Source organism: Scardinius erythrophthalmus (assembly GCF_964197995.2).
Source record: "Scardinius erythrophthalmus genome assembly, chromosome: 13".
Taxonomy (NCBI): domain Eukaryota; kingdom Metazoa; phylum Chordata; class Actinopteri; order Cypriniformes; family Leuciscidae; genus Scardinius; species Scardinius erythrophthalmus.
The window spans coordinates 39733201-39757054 of record NC_138233.1 but is presented as its reverse complement, the minus strand read 5'-3'; the positions used below and the strand labels follow the sequence as shown (position 1 = coordinate 39757054).

The 23854-nt window shown below is 41.9% G+C and overlaps 2 protein-coding genes across 3 annotated transcripts in view; both read left to right on the top strand.

Annotated features, from left to right (window-relative positions):
* Window positions 1–4101, top strand: part of mgat4b (alpha-1,3-mannosyl-glycoprotein 4-beta-N-acetylglucosaminyltransferase B) — a 155912-nt gene extending 151811 nt beyond the window's left edge. For both annotated transcript variants that reach the window (XR_014031423.1, XM_081383568.1), the window contains one exon: window positions 2960–4101. Coding sequence is in view for 1 of the 2 variants with exons in the window: in XM_081383568.1 (XP_081239694.1) it covers window positions 2960–2983 (24 nt within the window). In the remaining variant the exon portion in view is untranslated. The remainder of the gene's footprint in view (window positions 1–2959) is intronic.
* Window positions 4102–8851: 4750 nt separating this feature from the next.
* The window catches only part of canx (calnexin), a 28382-nt gene continuing 13379 nt past the window's right edge, over window positions 8852–23854 (top strand). Inside the window, exons 1-7 of the mRNA XM_081383558.1 lie at window positions 8852–8922; window positions 15602–15793; window positions 18090–18163; window positions 18599–18657; window positions 21029–21170; window positions 21438–21519; window positions 22711–22903. Of these exons, the coding sequence (XP_081239684.1) occupies window positions 15605–15793; window positions 18090–18163; window positions 18599–18657; window positions 21029–21170; window positions 21438–21519; window positions 22711–22903 (739 nt within the window). The 5' untranslated portion in view covers window positions 8852–8922; window positions 15602–15604. The remainder of the gene's footprint in view (window positions 8923–15601; window positions 15794–18089; window positions 18164–18598; window positions 18658–21028; window positions 21171–21437; window positions 21520–22710; window positions 22904–23854) is intronic.

Genomic DNA, 23854 nt, shown 5'->3' with positions numbered 1-23854 from the left:
CAGTGCAATATTTTAGATTTTCTTTATTAGCTGTTTTTTTATGTATTGTTGTTTTGCATTGGAAAGAAAGTTAACTATTATGGAAGTATAATTATATAAAGATATTTGCACTACACTTCCTTAAAATGTTGTCTAATTAAATTAAAAATATGATTTTTTTTGCACTGGAAAGAACATTCTAGAAGTCTAATTCTAGTGCATAAGTTCACACAAGGCTACAGAAAACTGTTGTTTATTTTTCTTCAAATGCAGTCTGAGCCGATGAGTTTTGAATGATATAGCCTATTTTAAACGTATTATAAGCTAAACAAATCCATGGTTCACTGTTGGCAAAATGACCATGTTAGCCTTTATATTTCAGATCTATGTAGTTCAGTCTTGTATATTGATTAGGCCTACTTTGCTATTCTATAAATATATAGGCCTAATAAGTTGTAAGCCTATTATAATATGCTGTAATGTATGAAATATATATCTAAATATCAATTAGTTTCCACAATATTCACCAGAAGTCATCATTTCAGGGGTTATTTTTAAATCCCCCCCCCCCCCGTTCCTTATTTCCATTTCAGAAAGTTGGCAACCCTAGTCTCTATAATAACACTGATCAGACAACAGACAGAGAAGATTCACTCGTTCTTGACTGAATAACTTGTGTAACTATATTTCTAATGTATATTTTATTAATAAAGTCCAGTGTTATTCTACATTTGATTAGTTTCTGACCCTGAATACCTGAACATCTTAAACCAATGTTTATTTCAGTCGTATATTTGCTCAGTTGTGTCTATTTGCTGCGATTGCTAATTTATTATGTTATTTTTTAATCACAGAGTGTTAATTTTAATCACAGAGTGTAATTTATTGTTTTTTTTTAATCACTGAGTGTTAATTGTCTTTAATAGTGCTTTAAGTGTATATCAGTTAGTCTAGCTGTTCTTCTGTGGTGTTTCTAAACCTCAGGCAAACGCTGCTCTTGTAAGTGTTCTTCAGCCTGTAGAGTTTTGCTCATGATATTCACATGCAATTAAATGTTAAATGCAATAAGACTAAAGGTGAATGGTTTTTTTACCATAGTTCATAAGACAGAATAAAAGCTGAATTTATATAAATGGCCGGTTCACATGTACAGCTCCTTGATTCTGTGAATACTGTGTGTCGTTCCCTGGATGATCCACGACTGTTCTCCTGTTCCTGATGGGTGTTCTCGAGGCCCAACGGTCTACAGAGAAACCCTTCAGTTTTCCAGCATCTTTTGCATATTTGAACTCTTTCAGTGATTTTATGACTTTGAGATCCATCGTTTCACAAAAAGACGACTGAGGGACTCAAACGCAAGTGTTACAGGAGGTTCACACATTCACTGACGCTCCAGAAGGCTTTAAGAGCGGGGGTGAACACTTTCTGGACTTGAAGATCGAGGTAAAACATGCACGTGTCTTCTGTTGCTTCTGAAGGACAGTACTGAATGAAAGACTGTGATATTTAAACAAAATAAGACAAATTTGGACATCATCCTGTTCAAATGTTTTCACCCCCCCTGCTTTTAATGCATCGTGTTTATATATATATATATATATATATATATATATATATATATATATATATATATATATATAGACCATTGTAACATATATCAGGTACAAATGTCAATGTCAGCTTTATTTTTATGGCTACAAGATTCTGTACAATATATCAAAAGCTCATCAAAATTAGAGTAAATTAGAAATTACACAGATCAGCTATGATCAAAAACAGAGGAATTAGATTTACTGTATTTAGAGTTTAACACATAGTAAATCAGTAAAAAGAGCAACAAAATATTATATAACTGTGAGATAATATACAGTATAAGGCACTGGATTTTAGTTTATATTAATTTCTGTTACAATTTAATATAATTTCACTGTAATGTATAATATTAACTGCCATTCATTTCTGAAAGAGGCTCTTCTGCTCACCAAAGCTGCATTTATCTGATCAATATACAGTAAAACAGTGAAATATTATTGTAATGTAAATCAGCTGTTCTCTATGTGAATATACAGTAAAGTGTAATTTATTCCTGTGATCAAAGCTGAATGTTCAGCATCATTACTCCAGTCTTCAGTGTCACATGATCCTTCAGAAATCAGTTTAATATGACGATTTGACGATCAAGAAACATTTATGATTATTATCAGTGTTGAAAACAGTTTTTCCTATGGAAACCCTGATACAGTATTCCTTGATGAATAGAAAGTTGGGGAAAACAGCATTTATTTGAAATATAATCTTTAGTGACTTCATAAATGTCTTCACCGTCACTCATTTTGATCAGTTTAGTGCATCCCTGAATAAATACAATTTTATTGTATATTAATTTGTTACAATGTAAATGTAATTGTATTTGTATATTATATATTGGTAACACTCTACAATAATGTTTCATTAGTTAATATTAGTTAACTACCTTAGAAACATTGACTATGAATGAACAACACTTCAGCATTTATTAATATTAATAATAATTTCAGCATTTATTAATACATTATTAAATCAGAGGTTGTATTTGTCAACATTAGTTAATGCACTGTGAACATGAACAATGAACAGCTGGATTATTATTAACTAACATTAACAATTAATAAATACTGTAACAAATGTATTGATCATTGTTAGTGCATGCTAGTTAATACAGTAACTAATGTTAACTAATGAACCTGATTGTAAAGTGTTACCTAAATATTTTATAATTTGTATTTTGATTATAAATGCATTTTTTTCCTTTTCTGTTGTACATATAGCCCAGTGTTCCCCACGTCATGTGCAAACACACACTCACAGTCTGTCTCTCTCTCTCTCTCTCTCTCTCTCTCTCTCTCTCTCTCTCTCTCTCTCTCTCTCTCTCTCTCTCTCTCTCTCTCTCTCTCTCTCTCTCTCTCTCTCTCTCTCTCTCTCTCTCTCTGTGTGTGTCCAGATGTTCATCAAGAAAGCGGAGTGACGGATGTTCATCAACACCTGTGTGTGTGTGTGTTGAGCTCTCTCTGGTGCGGGACGACCAGCTCTCTCTCTGCTCCACACACACCGGTCCTGTAGCGCCGCCTGCTGGAAACAGCAGAGGATCACACACACACAGACTGATGATGATGATGACGACGCTGTCTTTTGTAAACTGTATTTATATGTACATAAGCTCACGGCTGAGCTCCTGATGTTACACTGGTCTGTCGTCACGGGCTCCTGGACGCTCTCGCCCGTCTCACACACACACACCTGGACTTCGACTAATGCTGCTTTTGGAGTGGAGGACTCTTCTTAATTTCCTACTCGACATTTGATTTTCAAAGTTCAGTTTGTGTTGTACATTAGTTGGCACATGCTTCTGTTTAGGCTACTCCAAAAGGTGTGTATGTATTGTATTTATGAGGATACATGAAGAGTACACACACGCGCTAGAGATGTGTTAGTTCTGCACAGGCGTGTGTTTCCAAAGTCCGTCCACAGAGGCGCAAGAGGAACGTATATTGTAACTAGAGTATGCTGCTGATCTCTTCTTCTGTTCATTAAATCAATCAATCATTTCATTTATACAGATACTTTATTATTATTGGTTGAGCTTTATTTCAAAGTGAAGTGATATTAATGAACTACATGTAGCCTACTTAGAGTTACGATTTGGTTAATTATGCATAATTTACTGTTATTACTATGTCGTTCCGTGTCAAATCAACCAGATTTCAGAAACTTCCCAGCTCAAATTTACATTTTATTATTTTTTTCTGAAGAAAGACATGCATATTAAATATATCACAGATGTATATTTACTGAGTAATCCATTGTTTTGTAGAGGAGGGTTAAAATGACAGTTTTCATCAGCGATTTGGTGCCAAATTACAGGGGTGTAGAAATGACTTTATAAAGATGGCGGCATCATTATTTCATTATTCCACAGACATTGGCTGGTCTATTAGTGAAACATGTTGACTTCATCGATCCTTGTTTCATTATTCGCCAACGGTGACGGTTCAAAAATGGGAAAAAGCACTTCTTGTTTTGTTTTTGCCTCAAGTTTGCATGCCTGTAACTCAAGAAGTATTAAAGATCTCTTGATATAATTTTAGATTCTGGTTCTCAACTAACTTTTCTTTTAGTATCTTCATTTTAAAGGCCCTCGATGGTTCAACCCCAGAGATATGGAGATCTCAATGCGGCTCAGTGAGTAAAATGGTCAATTGTGCACATGTTCAGTGACCAAAAACCAAACGTGGGTCACTTACTCAGATACTCAGTATCGTAACTACAAGTTTCCACATTGACATCCCAATATCTCTGGGATTGAACCATCGAGGGCCTTAAAAATGAAGATCTCAAAAGAAAAGTTTCATAAGAACAAGATTCTAAGAGGACATTAAGATATCTTGAACACTTCTTGAGTTACAGGCATGTAAACTCAGGGAAATGTTTGTTTTGGGCACTCAGAGATGTGTGTTGTGTTCAGTTGTCTTGATCGAGGGAAACTAGATCCATTTCTAGTTTCAGTGTTGTTCTTCAGACATTCTTATTTAAACACGGCTGTTTGAAATGTTACCTACATTTGGTTCTTGACCACTGAAAATCTAATTCAACAATTTGAACATGGAGCTGCTTTGAGATCCCAATATCTATGGGATTGAACTATATAGAGCCTGATAAAAATGAAGATTACAAAAGAAAAGTCCATTAAGAATGGGGATTTAGACGAATATTAAGATAACTTTAATACTTTTAGAGTTGCAGGCATGTTATAAAAACACTCAGACAGGTTAAGTTCAATGCAATTGAGCTGATAGAAAACACAAGATACATTTCTCTATGCAAAGTGACCCACATTTGGTTTTTGGTCACTGACCATGTGCACAATTGACCATTTTACTCAGTGAGCCGCACTAAGATCACCATATCTCTGGGGTTGAACCATCGAGGGCCTTTAAAAGGAAGATACCAAAAGAAAAGTTTGTTAAGAACCAGAATCTAAAATGATATTAAGATATCTTTCATACTTCTACTTCTTGTTACAGTGCTTAAGGGCTTTTTGCCATTTTTGAGCGGTCACTGTTGGCATATAATGCAACAAAGATTGATAAAGTCAACAGATTTCACTAATAGATCTGCAAATCTAAAAATAAAACAATGATGCTGCTGTCTTTCTAATGTCATTTTTCCACCCCTATAATCTGGCTCCAAATCTCAGGTGAAAATCCCTACAAAATAGCGGATTACTCAATTAATATACATCTGTGATATTTAATATTTTGGCTTCCATCGCGATTTATTTTTGTCTGTCTTCAGAAAAAATATGAACAAAATCAAAAATATGATCTGGTGACCTCTAGTTGAGTTGACACGGAATGACGTGTAACTACGTCACCTTACAGTAAAGCGTTCCCTCGTGTTTTTCTTCTCAGTGAGGACAGGTACAGGTGTGTTCCCCTCTTCTCCTGGCTGAGTGTGCCGCAGTGCAGAGCTCATGTGAGACACAGCACCGTTCTCACAGTTAGGAGCAAACGCTCCTCCAGTAACGATAATAGTTCAGCTCTTTCAAAGTCTTTAATCGTGTTCTCAAAACAGAAGTACAAGAACATGTGAAGACTTCAGATGCAAAGGCCTCTAAGTTCGTCCAAAGTTTTAGTTTAATATTAACATTTTTATCAGGCTCCTATGTTTCCACCTAAGGACCGGCATTATGAACGGGCTGAGGGGTTTAGTGAGTCTGAGGTGAGAGTATTGATGAGCGGACAGCATTCAATCAATATTAGCATCTCATTTGTGACATTAGGGGCTTTTAGAGGCTATTGCATCGGAGGTCTTCACCTATACATCCTTCATGGGGTGTTTTTTCTGAAACGGTTTCTTTAGACGTTCATCGAACGTTTTTTAAATGTTTCAGGACGTTCGAAAGTAGCGTTCCCATAATTACATCATGACGTCATCACCAAGAATGTTTTGAATGTTCAGAGAATATTTCCATAACGGACCCGTTCAGCTCAGTGTGTCAGTGCACGGGTGTTTGCACACTCAGCCTGCTGTCTGATAACAGAAATGATTAATATGCAGTCAGATGCTGCACACGGGCTCTGATAGGCTATGCGTTCATGCGTTTAGTTGATGAAACACTTCTGTACATCAGCTCAGCCCTGAGTGTTAGAGGAGGACCAGCGCGTTTGAGGAGATCTGGAGCAGAAGTAAGAAAGAAACAGAAGATTTGTGCAGAACATCACGTGACCCTCGGCATCGCTGCGACATCAGTCACGTGACTCGCGACGGCTTCACTGTCGCTCCATCGCTTTCTCCTGATTGGCCCGTTTGATCCATAAACTCAGATGAACATGTAATGCGCAGCTGAATTAAATAAAGTCAAAGTCCAAACTTGACTTGTGTTTATATGCTGTTAAACAGCAAAGTAGGAGAGAGTGGGGCACAACCTACACTTTCTCAGTTTGTGGAGGCTAAATCTGCTTAGGGTTCAGAGTATTAATATTTTTCCCCTCATTCATCTAACACATGTCTAGTACAACAATGTGGTTTTGTTTCATTAATACAGTGTTTACTTTTTCCTTGATTTACCCTGAAAGAATGGACGTGAGTGTGACAACATGCCCCATAGGTGGAGCACATTATAACACGACCATATGACAGATTAAAATATTATCTGATCTAATCAAAGAATATACTAGACAAATTAAAATATTTTCTCAAAAAAATACAATTATTAACTTTTTCTTATAAAATAATGGAACTTTTTAATAATTAAAAATAAACTCATTTTTGAGTTTGACAACAAACACGGGAAAACACAGCTATACAGCACATTTCAAAACATAATAATAATTAATCATTACAGAACATTGACTCTCAGTCTTTATTCACCTTTTTCTTCTGGTTTCTCAACAGAATTGATAAAAGTCTAGAATAGAATATCATAGTTCTAATAGAGACTCATTGTAACGCAGTGTGACAACATGCCCCGGTTCAAACCCTGCTAGTGTCTTCTGCTGTTAGATCAGCATTAAACAACTATCTCAACTGTTAAATAACAGATATAAGATCAAAATTAAGATCAGATTTGCCTAAATAAAAAAAAATAATAAAAAAAAACAGACGAAAAATGTACATACTTTTGCTGGGGTCAAATAAATGGTCAGTGATATATTTCAAAGATTTCTGAGTTTTGGCTCAATTGTTTCTTGATATGGCAACTAGTAAATACAGTAAGTTTGGTCATGCATGTGTGGAAGTGTTTAAAACAAGTGACAATAAATCGAGATACAAATGATATCCTACTATTGAAACACTTGTATCTGTGAATGCCTTTGCCCCTCCAGCACAGTTTCTGTGAGACTAACCGTGTTTATAGTGCGAGTGAACTCGTCTCGCTCTACCGGTCTCACCACTGATGATGATGATGATGATGATGATGATGATGATGGTCAACTGAAACACTGCAGGTGTGTCCTGAACACTGAGCTCAGTTTCACTCGCAGAACAATAAACAATTCAAATTTCAGTTCACATTTATTTGTACAGCGCTTTTCACAACACACATCGTTTCAAAGCAGCTTTACAGTTTAGACTGATCTGATGTCAGTGATCTACACACTGAACCCTGTGAAACTCACATCTCGATATACCAGTGCTTCCACAATGGGACAGTTCACCCGAAAACCATCGCTGTTCCACACCTGGACGAGCTTCTTCTGCTGAACATGTGACTTCCATATGGGAGAAATACTATTGAAGCCAATGCGGTTCATCAACTGTTTAGTTACAAACATTCTTCAAAATATCTTCTTTTGTGTTCAGCAGAAGGATGATGACAGAAGGTGCACTGTCCCTTTAAGGGATGAAGATTTAATACCATTTACTGTAACTTCCTTTTATTAGATATTCTGAGAAATGTCTCTGGTTTTTATTATTGTTTATATCCATACAGTGGGAGTCAGTGGTTATTATTGCTGGTGATGTTACACAGATGCAATAAGATCATAATCTCAGTGGAGTGTGATTATATTACATACTGTCAGTTCATAATGACTCTACATGCAGTTATTCTCTCAAAATACCAAAGATTTTATAGTGATGTTGTACTAAATGAAGGTATCTCTCTGTGTATTAGACACAATCATCCTCGAAAGAGAAAAGAAAGCATTGCATTTGTCTACAAATCTAATTTTATTGAATTCAAACATTTATGACAAATTTTGTCAAAAGTTTTGAATGCTATAAAATGTAATGTAATGTAGGCGAGCTGTGGGTGTTTGATTGTTTTATAAATATTAGTCATATTTTTCTTTCTTTTTTTAATGCGTTGGTTTTAAAGATTTACAAATACAGCCAAAAAGGTATGTTAATAAACAAATCAAACGAACAAAATATATATATATAATCAAAAGATAGAATTAAAGTTCATTAAAAAGTTAGCAAATACTTACAGTTTTAAAAATATAAAATGCTTAATGAAAATGCTCATTACCCACATTTTTACATGTATGCACTAAATTAAATATTAGAAGTATCAGATTGATTAAATAATATTCCTTATGATTCCTAATGTCATAAGTGAGAAAAAATGAAGCATTGAACACTTTTGAAAGCTAGACATGAAGTGATCAAACCCGTCATCTTTCGCTTCTGCTGTGATGTGTCCAATGAGCGTGTATTTCCGTGTACGCCTCGGCCAATCAGCGGCGTCCACGAGGTGCAGGTCGGAGGCGGAGACACAGTCTGTGACAGACGTCAAATCTGACCAATCATCATCGCGCACGGTCTGAGAGGCGTGCCCACGCTGAACTCCGCAGCCAATCGAATCGTGCGGGAGGCGGGGCCTGTGTGTGGGGATTCATCGTCCACAGCCACACGTGACGCGCTGTAGTCGCAGGCGGAGAGCTGTATCAGTGAGCACGGGTGAGTACACTACACCGCAAACACCAGCCTTTACCACACCTGTGTGCCTTTCTGCGCACCTGCAGAGTGTTTAGCGATGGGGTATCGCAAGAAAGCGGGGATATATGGAGGGTGAAAAGGAGAGTAAGCGCGTTGACCTGAAGGCTAGTTGGTCAGCTAGCCGCTTGAGCTAAGCTAACAGATGCAGGTGTCATGTCAGAAAAGCTCAACTCCTCATTGAAAGCTGCTTCATGTCGTTAAGAGTGTGTTTTGATCGTGATATGGATCTGTGCTCGTGTCTAATGTTGAAGCTGCTGGCAGAGATTCACTCCAGAGGATGAAGTTAGTCGAGCTCGCGCTGACTGATGCGGTGTGTGCGCTTTAAATCAGTACCTGTGAGGTTTAGTTCATCTTCCCATGAAGCCTCGCGCGGGCATATAAGCGTGTGTGTGTGTAACTAAAGTTAGATGCAGGTGTTAGAGAGCCAGTTCACATCGATCAGCCTCGCATACAGTGATCAGATGTCACTCCACACAGTCTTTTGCTTTCAGTTCGAGTTTGTGCATGGATGTTTCTGGAAAGCGTGGCTGTGGGAGGGATAGGACGCGGACAAGCCAAACCAGCTGAACTAGAGCAGCACATGTCAGTTAACCCGTCACTTCCGGCCTTAGGGGAGAAGGGCATGCGAGACACTTAATGAGGTTTGGTCTGATTAAAACAGAAGTCGTCTTATTTCCTTGTGCGTGTGTGTGTGTGTGTGTGTGAGTGAGGAATCATGCAACTCATGCCAGCAAGGAAATGGTTGTCGTGACCCCTTGTTAACATGTAACTGTGTTTTCAGATTCTGGCAATCAGATGTAGAGCTCAACTTTGACCTATAGCTACATATTTAACCCAAAGATGGCATTCTCTCGGTGTGAACGCTCTTCTAGAAGTGCAACACTGTTCCTCTGTGAACGGGGTCACGCCAATTATCTACAGAGATTTATCTCTCCACTTTTATGGCCTGTGTCCTGCTCCCAGGCGTCGAGTCACGCCTCACTGGTGCACTCTGGGAAGGTTGTGTGTGTAGAAGGTCTGTGGTACCTTCCCCCATCGACTCAAGCCCAGATCTGTGTGTGCAGTCGAGTGTAAAGAGGCTTAACTGTGTGTCTGGAAGTGTGTGTGTGTGTGTTCACTGTTGGGTGCCGAGCTGAACGCACCCCCGTTTGGACCCCCGTTTAACAAGCACTGTGTGTTTAAGCCACCAATATAATACGGTCTAACAGTTATTGTCTCAGAATCACTGTCAATATGGAGATCAAGTCTTGTATTAGCCTGAAAACATGCGTTTTAAAGGTGAGATATTATTCCCCTTTCACAAGATGTATATAAATCTGTGGCGTCCCCAGAGTGTGTCTGAGAGATCTCAGCTCAAAATACCAGATCTTTTATTATGGTTTGTCAAATTTGCTCCTTTTTGGGTGTGTCCCTTTAAATGCAAATGAGCCGTTGCGTTGGAACTGGTCTCTGCTGGAACTGGTCTCTGCTGGAACTGGTCTCTGTTGTCGCCTGTGGGACCACATGTCAGCTGGTGTGTGTAAACGTGCAGATTAAGGGCCATAATATTATAGTAAGATCCTCTTCCTGAGTGAATTCTGATCAAGGCTTGCAGAGAAAGGCTCACCAAAACAAACTGGGTTTCACTCTTCATGTTTTCTGTGTTGGTAGAAGCACAGGGGACCTGATTATAGCACTTACACACGGGAGAAGTCCGAATTTCATGATATGTCCCCTTTAAGACTTGCCAGTTTATTCTCATGCTGTTCTGACATGAGCTTTTCTGAGCGCCGACACTAAAAGTGCGTTAAGTTCTCTTTAGCGTCGTCTTATTGAGCTTAAATACACTCACGCTTTACATAAACACAGTCATTAATGTGTAAAGATGCGTCAAAATCAATCAAAACCCACAGCCAATCAGAGCAGCGTGTGGGCGGAGTCAGCCAATCAGAACAGCATGTGGGTGGAGTCAGTCAATCAGAACAGCGTGTGGGTGGAGTCAGCAATCAGAACAGCGTGTGGGCGGAGTCTCGCGGCGAGTGCGCGGCACCAGAGAGTAATCTTGACGGCATTCGCATGAAAATAGATAAGTAGCTACATAATCAAATTCACAGATATTACACCATTTAAACATTATTGAATACGTAGGCTGAGTTACTAAAACAATCTTTGTCAAAGAATACACTTGTTTGTTCACAGTTTGAACGTTCTTGTTTCCATTTGTTTAATTTCGAGATCTGAGGTGAATTATCCTCTGTTGCTTTTACAGCCACAAAGCTGGAGCACTAGATGATGTTCAGAGTCACATGACACGCTTTTAACATTAAATAAAGCACATAAACAGGGCCTGAGATTATCATCGCCACACTTTGTGTTTGTTGTTCTAGCGTGACATCGCAGAAAAATAGAAACCGTCTCTGAAATAGTCATCGCCGTCGCGGCTGGTTAGGACAAACTCTCTGATTAACATGAAGAAGCTTTTATCGCGCGGCGCGTGTAGTTCGCACACGGTGTCAGTGCCAGAAGCCTGTCCGCTGAGGGCGATGGTCTGGCGGCTCTAATGTGTGTATCAGCAGAGCAGATTTGGGTCTGAAGACGCTCACTGTCAGTCAGCTCTGCCTCGTCCAGGCCCAGATGTGTGTGTTATAGGGGCGTGATGGACTCAGGCCAGTCCAGACCCGCTCGAGGAGTGAGTGACGGCCCTTCCGGCGGATTGATCGGCTGAGACTGGGCGATTAACTGAAGGGTTGGTGGCCACTCGTGTCAATCCCTGCTGGAGCCGTGTCAAAGTCGCATTATTTCTCGCTGAATTAATGTGAGGAAGTGTGTCCGTTTAATTTCAGGACTTCACAGTCCAAATGTCTAAGACCACCTTCAAAATTTCGTTTTTTTTTAAATAACTGAAAGAAAGAAACTGATGTAAAATGAATAGGGATGCACTGAAATGAAATAAATTTACACTTACAAATTACAATAATAAAAAGGTATTGGCGGGGTCACACTTACTCACCAAAAAATCTGAATTGGCCAAGGGAATTGCAATCGGCTCATCTCCAAGAATCAAACGGGCCTTTACTGAGGTGTGTAGATGCTGGAGTCTGCGGGTCCGCTAGTTCTGCTGACGTCTTGCGTTGGTTCAGCTCAGATGTTCTCTCCAGATTAGCTTCACAGTGCTGATGGTGGAGGACTGGTGTGTGTAATCGCTCTTCCCCCACAGATGAGCAACAGATGGGTCAGGACTGGATCCTGTGACCCCCGACCCCTCTACAATACACACACACACTGTGAAACCCCAGGGATCCTCGACTCCAGTGTCCTGTTCTTAAACATCAGCTTCAAGTGAAATCCTCTGGTCAGTTCAGTGAGGTTTAACTCTTTCCCCGCCAGTTGCTAGCATTTGATCATTCACAAAACGTTCAGAAAAGAAAGAACAGAACCTAGAGCTGCACGATTACTCATTAAAAGATCACAACCGTGATTTCAAACACACTCGATGTTATTCCACAGCGATTCGGCTCTTATGTCTATTAAACCTCTGATCACAGGGACGTTCTGATCCAGAGAGCCGTTGTCATGTATAGATATGAAACCGTCTTTTCAACCTCACCGCATCATTATTTCTGTCTTACAATAGTTCAGATTATCACAGAAGTAATGGGATAAGTTTATAATTCAGATATAAACACTGATGTCGATTACAACAATAAAATGATAATTATTGTGATATAATTTCTCAATAAATCGATTAGAGTTCGAAATAATGTGTATGCACCAAAAGTGTAATGAAACGGCGCTATAAATGACTGGAAAGAATTCAAAAACATGAAGTGTTTGTCATTTTCTGACAATAACGAGTCGTTTAAAACCACAATTAACGATCTGTTTTCACATAGGAGCAAAAATCTGCCTTTAAACTCGAAGGAAATCTGACATTTATCGATCAACTAATATGGAGAATTTGATCGTGAACATTTTCCGCCCAGACCGCCCAGCCCTCCGCTTGCATCGTCACGCCAGTAGGTGGCGACAAGTGACTGCTGCAATATGTCATTGAATCATTCACTCAAACTGAATAAAAAAAAAAATCTAAATTAACTGATTATTTTAAACAAAGAATACATGATTCTCAATTTCTCCAGAATCGTGCAGCGCTAACAGAGCCTCTGCTTTTTAATAATAATCATAAACACATTTTATTCTATCTTCAGTCATTCCTCATCAACACGTGCAGTGTTTTGTTTGTAAGGCTGGAGGAGTGTGTGTGTGTGTGTGTGTGTGTGTGTGTGTGTGTGTGTTTCCGTGGTTGTGTTGTGTTTTGAGTGCCATGGTGATGTTGCAGGTTCAGTGTGTCAGTAATCCTGAGTGTGTTGAGCTCATAACCACCGCGGTGTGTGTGGTGTTTAACTGATGAAGGCTCACAGACACCCCTGAGGACACACACACACACACACTGGATACGGGACTGAAACTGAGCTCATATATTGGTCATTAGAGTATTTAGATCGGCTTCAGATGATACTTCAGCGACTGATCGCGAGTGCAGAGGGGAAACGATTGCTTTATCCACGTTTTCTGGTAAAGTACTGGTTAGTTACAGAGGAGTGTGTGTTTGCATGTTAATGTGTGTGTGCGCGCGCCGGTTGTTGTGTAATCTGATTGTGGTAAATCTTATTAAAGAAAAGGGGCTGATGCTGCAGGTCTCCGCCTCTCTGCCGTCGCCGTGGCGACTGGACTCATGGGCACTATGGGATGGCAACTACAGGCCGGCGTTTGCATCAGCCAGGGTAGCTGTCGTGTGTGTGGCGTGTGTCTCTAGTAAGACCATAGAAATGAGGACTTCTACTGACGCTAGTTTGAAACTATGGCTCCCTTTCTCAAAACTCTACACACACAAGATGCAAAACGTCACATCTCTTTCATAAGCAAACTTCAAAACTATATTATTATTAACTATATTCATTCTAAACTATAACTCTTCTAAAAATGCTATTTTTGTGTAGTAACTAACTCTACACACAAACATCAAATGATTAGCCACATACACGCCAAACTCCACACGGATGTGAAAGTTTTTTACACTAGCAAACTGAGTGTGAAGCACGTAATATGCTTGTAGTTTGCAGATCCGGCACATGAGTGAATGTTTCACTGAGTGAGCCTCGATGAACACTTTTAGTGTCTGAGCAATATCTTAAAAACTGTAAGCCGTGCTGTGACTGGGTTAGTTCACTTCATATGTCCTGCTAATGATGAAGTCCTGATGTGTTGATGATTATTAGAGACGATTTGATTCACTGACTCTTGATTCACTGACTCTTGATTCACTGACTCTTGATTCCATTTGATTCAGAGTCTGATTCCATATCGATTCATTTGAAAAGGCATCAGGTAGGCTTTGTGCTTTTGTTACTTTTAATATGAAACTAAGTTTGTGGTTATTGGATAGAAGACTCGCTGCGAATAATGTTAGTGAAGTTTTGTTCACTGTGCCGATTGAGCGCGTTGAATTGGCGGCGGAGCCTTTTCTCCTCTATAGTGTCGTATATATACGAGTGAAGCTTCAGGAACAAGAACAAATGTGGGCGGGGCTTGATTGTGTCTGTGGGGAATTGATTGGATGGTTGTGGTTTTCTATTGGCTGATCTCATGTGAGTGACAGGTTATAGCTCCGCCCTCGTCATCAGAGAAGAGAAGAGATGCTGCAAGAGGAACTTATTCTGAGTCGAGATTGAGATTACCAGGAACATGAGTTTAATGTGATTCAGCATTAGTATTATTATGGGCTTGACCTTTGACTGCACTGATTGAACTCTGTCTTCTGTAGAGCTGCTAAATACTTAAGCTGGCAATTTCAAAACACTGCTTCATTAAGATTCGAAACCTTTACGAATCTTTTGTTCTGAATCAGTGGTTGGGAGCGTGTATCAAACTGCCGAGTCACGTGACCTCAGTAACCGAGGCTTCATTACGTCACAACCGTTTCAGAACTCTTCGAAGTTTCACACATGGTCATGAGGAGCCACTGAGAACCACTTAAGTTCTTTGGGTTTACCTGATCTCTGAGCAGTTTTATACATTTGTAGATGTTTTAATTAGACATTAGAATAATTAAAATGAATAATGGTAGTTAATAGTCTCTTATTGGCCTGTTTAGCTGAGCCAATCATAGAACAAACAAAACAAAACCTGACAATTGATAAAAGAACAAAGACGCTTGATAATCTTATTAGATGATTATATAATTGCATTTGAAAGATTATAGTTTCAATAAATTAGCCATAGATTTGTAAAAGGTGTTTTTATGCATGTTTGTCCCGGGTGTTTGCTGCATCTGGCCACTAGGGGTCACCGTGAAGACGTGTCGGGGTGTTTCGCAGCCTCGATCTGCACACCACTAAAGCTGGTGAACTTTACACAGTTATTGAACTGAACTGAATCAACACTGAACTAACTTGTGTTTTAAGAGTGGCTTTGCTGCAGAACTGAAGGAATCTTCCTGTTTATCCATGTAAAGCTGCTTCGTATCAATCTGTGTTGTATGAAGCGCTGTAGAAATAAAGCTGACTTGTGGTGACTTCAAGTAAGCTCTGTATGATTTACGAAGCTAACTAGGAAAGCTCTGGTTATAAGAGTGTCTGATGGGTTGGTCTTGTGTGCGCAGACTATGGAGCTGAAGATGCGGTTGTGTGTGGCGCTGGTGTCTCTGAGTGTGTGTGCGCTCCTCGCGGGTCACGTGAGCGCTCAGGAGGAGGCCGACGACATGGACATGGACGTGGAAGATGCCATCGACATGCATGAGGAAGAGCTCGAGGAAGAGGAGCCAGCGACCCCGACTACACCACCGGTTCCCACGGTAAGAGCATTAGTTCATGCTCTCGTTTACCAGACCTGAACCACCGAAGCCTTCATGCTTAAAGCATCAGGTCACTTCAGAAGAAACATTTCCTGATCATTTACTGTCATCCAAGAAGATGTTCATGTCTGTCTTTCTTCAGTGGAAAAGAAATGAAGGGTTTTGAGGAAATCACTCCAGGATGTTCCTCCATATAGTGTCTTCAATGGGGTCCAACGGGTCGAAGGTCCAGATGTGAGTTTCAGTGCAGCTTCAAAGTCTCGACACGATCCAGCCGAGGAATAAGAGTCTCATCTAGACAAACCAGCAGACATTTATAACAGAAATAAACATTTATATACTTTTATCCACAAATGCTGATCTTGCTCTAGCTGTGATGCGACACACATTACGTAATCAGGGTGAAAGGTCAAGCGGGACGTAGGTGTAAGAACAGACCCAGTGTTTACAAAGCCAACGTGCAAAGACTAAGACAAACGCCATTTACTAAATAAATAAACAAATAAAAGGTAAAACAACGATGTCGAACGATTTTGAAGCTGGAGGAGAAAATGAGATTGAGTTTAGGTCTGTTCTTATGCTGCGTTCACACCAAACGCGAAAATGCGTCTGGCGCGAGTGATTTCAATGTTAAGTCAATGGTAAGACGCGTTTACGTGCGTCTGGAGGTCTTGCGGCGCGAATGAGGCGTTTAGCGCGGCGCGGTAGACGCAAATTGAGCATCTGGCGCGTCAAGCGCGAATTGTGCCTTTTGTGCATCACGCGTTTGACGCGAATTCGCGTCTGCCGCCCGAGTTGAAAAATCAGAATTTCTGCGTCAATTCGCGCCGCGTTAACCAATCAGGAGCCTGCCTGCTTGCTGCTGTCACGTGGTGAACTGACAGTTTAATGTTATTTTATGTTTGGCCTCAATAAATTATTTTGTAATATGACTAAAATGCACAACAAAGCAAATCTTTCACATAAAAACTCGATTTCAATATGAGAGATAGCCTACTCATTTGTATTGAATGCTATTTATTCCATATCTATTCTAGATTAGCCTATATTAAACTATATTAATCTAATGTAAAGACACCAAACACAATAAAGTGTATAAAAACTTTTCAAAAAAAATAACAGGACAGGTTTCACTTTTGGAGGCTGCCTCCATTTATTATCAAAACAAAAATAAATGACAGATTAGGTGCGGGAGAGGGTGAACCTCGCGCCGGGCTTTACAGCGCGGGCTCGTCATGCAGAGACCACTCGAGGCCGAGGCTTATACGGCCTACGCTGTCCTCGTCAGCGTCCTCACCGTTAGGTCCACCAAACCTACCTCCTGGAGCAAATTGTGAAACTCCTGAAACCCTCCGGAGGGTTTGGTGGACCCGAGTACAGCGACGATGTCCCCTACGCAGCTGTTTCTGCTCTCCAGAGCATATACGAGCGATGACTCTCTCGATTAATGCTAATGCAAATGCTCGATAAACATCTAAAAAAGATGGCCTCCAACAGCTTTCGAAACTTTCGCCCCCGGACTTCGCCTTTGACGCGCGTAAATTTCGCTTCAAACTTTTGATTTTATGCGTGTCAATTTCGCTCTTGACGCGCGAATGCACACAAAGTGGTCACGCGTATAACTAGACGCAGCAGGCGCGAATTTTGACGCATTTTCGCGTTTGGTGTGAACGCAGCATTGCACCTACGTCACGCTTGACCTTTCACCCTGATTATGTAATGTGTGTCGCATCACAGCTAGAGCAAGACCAGCATTTGTGGATAAAAGTATATAATGTTTATTTCTGTTATAAATGTCGGCTGGTTGGTCTAGATGAGACTCTTATTCCTCGGCTGGATCGTGTCGAGACTTTGAAGCTGCACTGAAACTCACATCTGGACCTTCGACCCGTTGGACCCCATTGAAGACACTATATGGAGGAACATCCTGGAGTGTTTTCCTCAAAACCCTTCATTTCTTTTCCACTGAAGAAAGACAGACATGAACATCTTGGATGACGTGGGGGAGAGTAAATGATCAGGAGATTTTAATTCTGAAGTGAACTAATGCTTTAAATGGTCAGATATGTATTTTGATTGGCTGTTGAGCGAAGCAGAGACTGTCTGTGATTGGTTGAGGTGTTTGATCTGCCAATCATTGATCAAGTCACTTAAAGTACTTCAGTCCAGATTTACTCTCCCTGATGTCGTTCCAAACCCATGTGACCGCATTTCCTTCCTGGAACACGGCTCTTTCTCAGATGTTGTTAAATATAAAGCAACTAGGTTAACATCTTCCCTCATGTGATTCCTGAAGGTGACGTATAAAGCCCCGGAGCCGATGGGAGAGCACTACTTTGCCGAGTCATTTGATAAAGGAACACTTCAGGGGTAAGATGTCCATCATCATCACATAATGTTATAAATATATATTACAGCTGAAATATTGTTCTAATGTGAATCATCTGTTTTCTGTGTGTATATATATATATATACTCCAGTCTTCAGTGTCACATGATCCTTCAGAAATCACTCTAATATGATGATTTGATGATGTTGAAAACATATATTTGAAGGAACCATGATACATTTGATTCAGGATTCATTGATGAATAGATATTTCAAAAGAATTTATTTTAAATATAATCTTTTGTAACATTAAAAGTGTCTTACTGTCACTTCGGATCAGTTTAAAGTGTCTTTTCTGAATAAAAGTATTGATTTCTTTGAGAATACAATTCTTGAACGGTAGTGTGTGTCATGAAGAGATGTGTGTTGAGTGTGCCTCGTGAAAGAGCCTCGTGTGTAAAGTGTGTGTTCCTCTAGGTGGGTTCTGTCTCAGGCCAAGAAGGACGGCATTGATGAGGAGATCGCGAAGTATGACGGTGAGTTCACTATGTGCCGTTTCATTCCCATCTGTGCGTCTGAAGTCTTAATGGTTAAACATAAACATTTTTGTAATATGCAAAAAAGTATGGATATCTAAAATGAGTAGTTCAGCACACGATCCACTACAGCCTGAGAGTAAAAGGACATCACAGGACAGTCTCAGACTGATGGCTTTGTGTGTTTAGATAGTCTGAGCTCCGTATGAACGGCCCTGAAAATACAGAACTACAGGACATCTGCTGTAGAGGGCTTTGCAGGAGCTGTGTGTGTGTGTGTGTGTGTGTGTGTGTGTGTGTGTGTGTGTGTGTGTGTGTGTGTGTGTGTGTGTGTGTGTGTGTGTGTGTGTGTGTGTGTGTGTGTGTGTGTGTGTGTGTGTGTGTGTGTGTGTGTGTGTGTGTGTGTGTGTGTGTGTGTGTGTGTGTGTGTGTGTGTGTGTGTGTGTGTGTGTGTGTGTGTGAGAGAGAGCTGTGCGAACGTGTGTGTGTGTGTGTGTGTGTGTGAGAGCTGTGCGAACGTGTGTGTGAGCTGTGTGTGTGTGTGTGTGTGTGCTGAACGTGCGTGTGTGTGTGTGTGAGAGCTGTGCGAACGTGTGTTTGAGCTGAAAGTGTGTGAGCTGAGTGTGTGTGTGTGAGAGAGCTGTGCGAACGTGTGTGTGTGTGTGTGTGTGAGCTGAGTGTGTGTGTGTGTGTGTGTGAGCTGTGTGTGTGTGTGTGTGTGAGAGCTGTGCGAACGTGTGTGTGAGCTGTGTGTGTGTGTGCTGAACGTGCGTGCGTGTGTGTGTGTGTGTGTGTGTGAGCTGTGCGAACGTGTGTTTGAGCTGAAAGTGTGTGAGCTGAGTGTGTGTGTGTGAGAGAGCTGTGCGAACGTGTGTGTGTGTGTGTGTGTGAGCTGAGTGTGTGTGTGTGTGTGTGTGTGAGCTGTGTGTGTGTGTGTGTGTGAGAGCTGTGCGAACGTGTGTGTGAGCTGTGTGTGTGTGTGTGTGTGCTGAACGTGCGTGTGTGTGTGTGTGAGAGCTGTGCGAACGTGTGTTTGAGCTGAAAGTGTGTGAGCTGAGTGTGTGTGTGTGAGAGAGCTGTGCGAACGTGTGTGTGTGTGTGAGCTGAGTGTGTGTGTGAGAGCTGTGCGAACGTGTTTTTGAGCTGAACGTGTGTGTGTGTGTGAGCTGAGTGTGTGTGTGAGAGAGCTGTGCGAACGTGTGTGTGTGTGTGTGTGTGAGAGAGCTGTGCGAACGTGTTTTTGAGCTGAACGTGTGTGTGAGAGCTAAACGTGTGTGTGTGTGTGTGTGTGTGTGTGTGAGAGAGAGCTGTGCGAACGTGTTTTTGAGCTGAACGTGTGTGTGTGCTGAACGTGTGTGTGTGTGAGCTGTGTGTGTGTGAGAGCTGTGCGAACGTGTGTTTGAGCTGAAAGTGTGTGAGCTGAGTGTGTGTGTGTGAGAGAGCTGTGCGAACATGTGTGTGTGAGCTGAGTGTGTGTGTGAGAGCTGTGCGAACGTGTGTTTGAGCTGAAAGTGTGTGAGCTGAGTGTGTGTGTGTGAGAGAGCTGTGCGAACGTGTGTGTGTGAGCTGAGTGTGTGTGTGAGAGCTGTGCGAACGTGTTTTTGAGCTGAACGTGTGTGTGTGTGTGTGTGTGTGTGAGAGCTGTGCGAATGTGTTTTTGAGCTGAACGTGTGTGTGTGTGTGTGTGTGTGTGAGAGCTGTGCGAACGTGTTTTTGAGCCAACTAGTCTCTCCCTATGGAGGATCCCTCTACCACTCTACAGATAAGGCGTTGTCGGGAAAATTCGTCTTGCGGTCCTACCCCAAAGCAACAAATAAAATTCCTTATCAAAATTTATAAGGAAAGACAAGTACTTTGTTTAGGCTTGGCTTGTAGGGAATTCCAAACCTGCGTATATTCTAACGCACATAACTATAGAACCCATTCTAAATGCTCATGTGACCGCCATCAGCGTTTCTCACAGGTTCGCGTTTAAAGTCTGTGTAGAGGGAATGGTGTCGTCTTAGCGGCCCCTAATTTAATAACAAATGATCATTGCGACGGAACCAAATCAATTAAAACTAACTTTAGCTGGAAAATAACTTAACTCTGCTGTAAAGCCGAAACAATCTCTGTTACCTTAAATTATACGCTTATCTCTGTAAAGCTGCTTTGAGACAATCTACATTGTTAAAAGCGCTATATAAATGAAGATGACTTGACTTGACTTGACGTGTGTGTGTGTGAGAGCTGTGCGAACGTGTTTTTGAGCTGAACGTGTGTGTGAGCGAGCTGAGTTTGTGTGTGTGTGTGTGGTCTTGTGTGTGAGTTGATGGTGTGTGTGTGAGCTGAAGGTGTCTGTGGTCTTATGTGTGTGTGCTTGTGTGTGTAGGGAAGTGGGAGGTCGAGGAGATGCAGAACACTAAACTCCCCGGAGATAAAGGTCTGGTGTTGAAGTCCAAAGCCAAGCATCATGCCATCTCTGGCCTCCTCCTGCGACCTTTCACCTTTGACACCAAACCGCTCATCCTCCAGTGAGTATCTATCGCAGGAGTTCACCTGGGCCTGTGCAGATCAAGCCTAGAATCTATACCAGTGGTTAGATTCTCAAATATTGTGAGGTGGAAATTGACCAATCAAAGTCATGCGTTTGTGTTCATGTGTTCAGTATCACAGTACACTGACATCTCCTGAGAGTCACATGTTGTTATGAGGTCTCATCAGCACTCGAGACTGACACCATGTCCTCGAACGATGTGGAAGTGTGAAGTGATGCTAGTAAAGCTGTGTGTTGTGCTCAGGTACGAGGTGAACTTCCAGACGGGCATCGACTGCGGCGGGGCGTACGTGAAGCTGCTGTCTCAGACGCCGGACCTGGACCTGGTGAGGTTACCTGTGTGAGGATGGGGATATAAATCACAGTAGCTCCTGATCTTCTCCACTGCTGTAGAAGCTAACCTAGACTCAAGTCCTCGTGGGCCTTAGCTCAGTCTAGGCACACACACTCTTAGATGTACGAGTCTTCATCCTCATTGGAGGACAGGAGAGCAGGAGTGGCGATGCGCTGAACCCGTGGGCCTCAGTCAGACACAGGGTCCACAGAGGACACACACGTCTGTCGGAAACTGTCACCGATGTTTGAGGCTTGAGAGCTCAGACTTTAGTTAAAGAAGACCCTTGGCCAGATTACTGCTCAAGTGAAACCAAAAAACAGTTAGAGGTTTAAGTTTTTGAAAATTATTTATGAACATTATTTATTCAAAATGTATATTTTATGAAACGTGTTGAATTCTAAAACTGTGAGAATCAAAGAAGCCATAAGTCTAAGCCAGTGGTGCTCCAGATGTGCGGCTGATGTCTCAGGGATTGAGCGTTCAGTGAGAGTGTGTTCGAGAGCGGTAACAGATTCTCCCCATTAGATGCAGGAAAACTCACTGGGGCGAACAGTGGCTGGATCTGTGATTCTCTCAAATATTACACGCGCACACACACAATTTCTTTATTACACACATACAAACCACACAATTATAACTGCATAATTTATCCAGTTATAATATACTCGCTCTATAATATGCAGAAGCAGAAAACAGGAATAAAGTATTTGCTTTATAGGCCAAACCTGAGAAAATGGCTCCATCTGGTAAAAAAGTGTGAATTTAAATTAAGCCTTGCCAACAGAACGATTGCATCATTTTAGAGTTAAACGGCTCTGGGATTAAAAATTGCATTGTTAAAGGGATGGTTCGGAGTAAAATCAGCCTAGGGTCCTGTGCACTATGACCTCGAGCCGGACCCCCCCCAGAAGCCCTTTCCCCTTGACTGAACACTATTACAGTCAGAGCTCATCTAGCGAGATCAGCCGGATGGCTCAGTGCAGCGCTAACGGCTCCTGTGATGTATCTGGTAAATTACCGCACTGATAATGCAAATGGTGGTCACATGCTTCTCCGACCAGCTCTTCTCTGCTGTCTGTGATCGGGTCTGAGATTTGGATGTGACCACCGGTCACGGATCATACGAGCTGGACCCGATGCTGATCATAGGGTGTGTGTGTGTGTGTGTGTGTCGTGGCAGGCGGAGTTCGTGGATAAGACTCCATACACCATCATGTTCGGGCCTGATAAGTGTGGAGAGGATTACAAGCTGCACTTCATCTTCAGACACAAGAACCCCAAGACCGGCGAGTTTGAGGAGAAGCACGCGAAGAAGCCCGACGCCGACCTGCGCTCGTACTACACCGACAAGAAGACCCACCTCTACACACTGGGTACACACACACACACACACACACACACACACCTGACCTGCGCTCGTACTACACCGACAAGAAGACCCACCTCTACACACTGGGTACACACACACACACACACACACACACACACACACACACACACACACCTGACCTGCGCTCGTACTACACCGACAAGAAGACCCACCTCTACACACTGGGTACACACACACACACACACACACACACACACCTGACCTGCGCTCGTACTACACCGACAAGAAGACCCACCTCTACACACTGGGTACACACACACACACACACACACACACACACACACACACACACACACCTGACCTGCGCTCGTACTACACCGACAAGAAGACCCACCTCTACACACTGGGTACACACACACACACACACACACACACACACCTGACCTGCGCTCGTACTACACCGACAAGAAGACCCACCTCTACACACTGGGTACACACACACACACACACACACACACACACACACACACACACACACCTGACCTGCGCTCGTACTACACCGACAAGAAGACCCACCTCTACACACTGGGTACACACACACACACACACACACACACACACCTGACCTGCGCTCGTACTACACCGACAAGAAGACCCACCTCTACACACTGGGTACACACACACACACACACACACACACACACACACACACACACACACCTGACCTGCGCTCGTACTACACCGACAAGAAGACCCACCTCTACACACTGGGTACACACACACACACACACACACACACACACACACACACACACACACACACCTGACCTGCGCTCGTACTACACCGACAAGAAGACCCACCTCTACACACTGGGTACAGCACACACACACACACACACACACACACACCTGACCTGCGCTCGTACTACACCGACAAGAAGACCCACCTCTACACACTGGGTACACACACACACACACACACACACACACACCT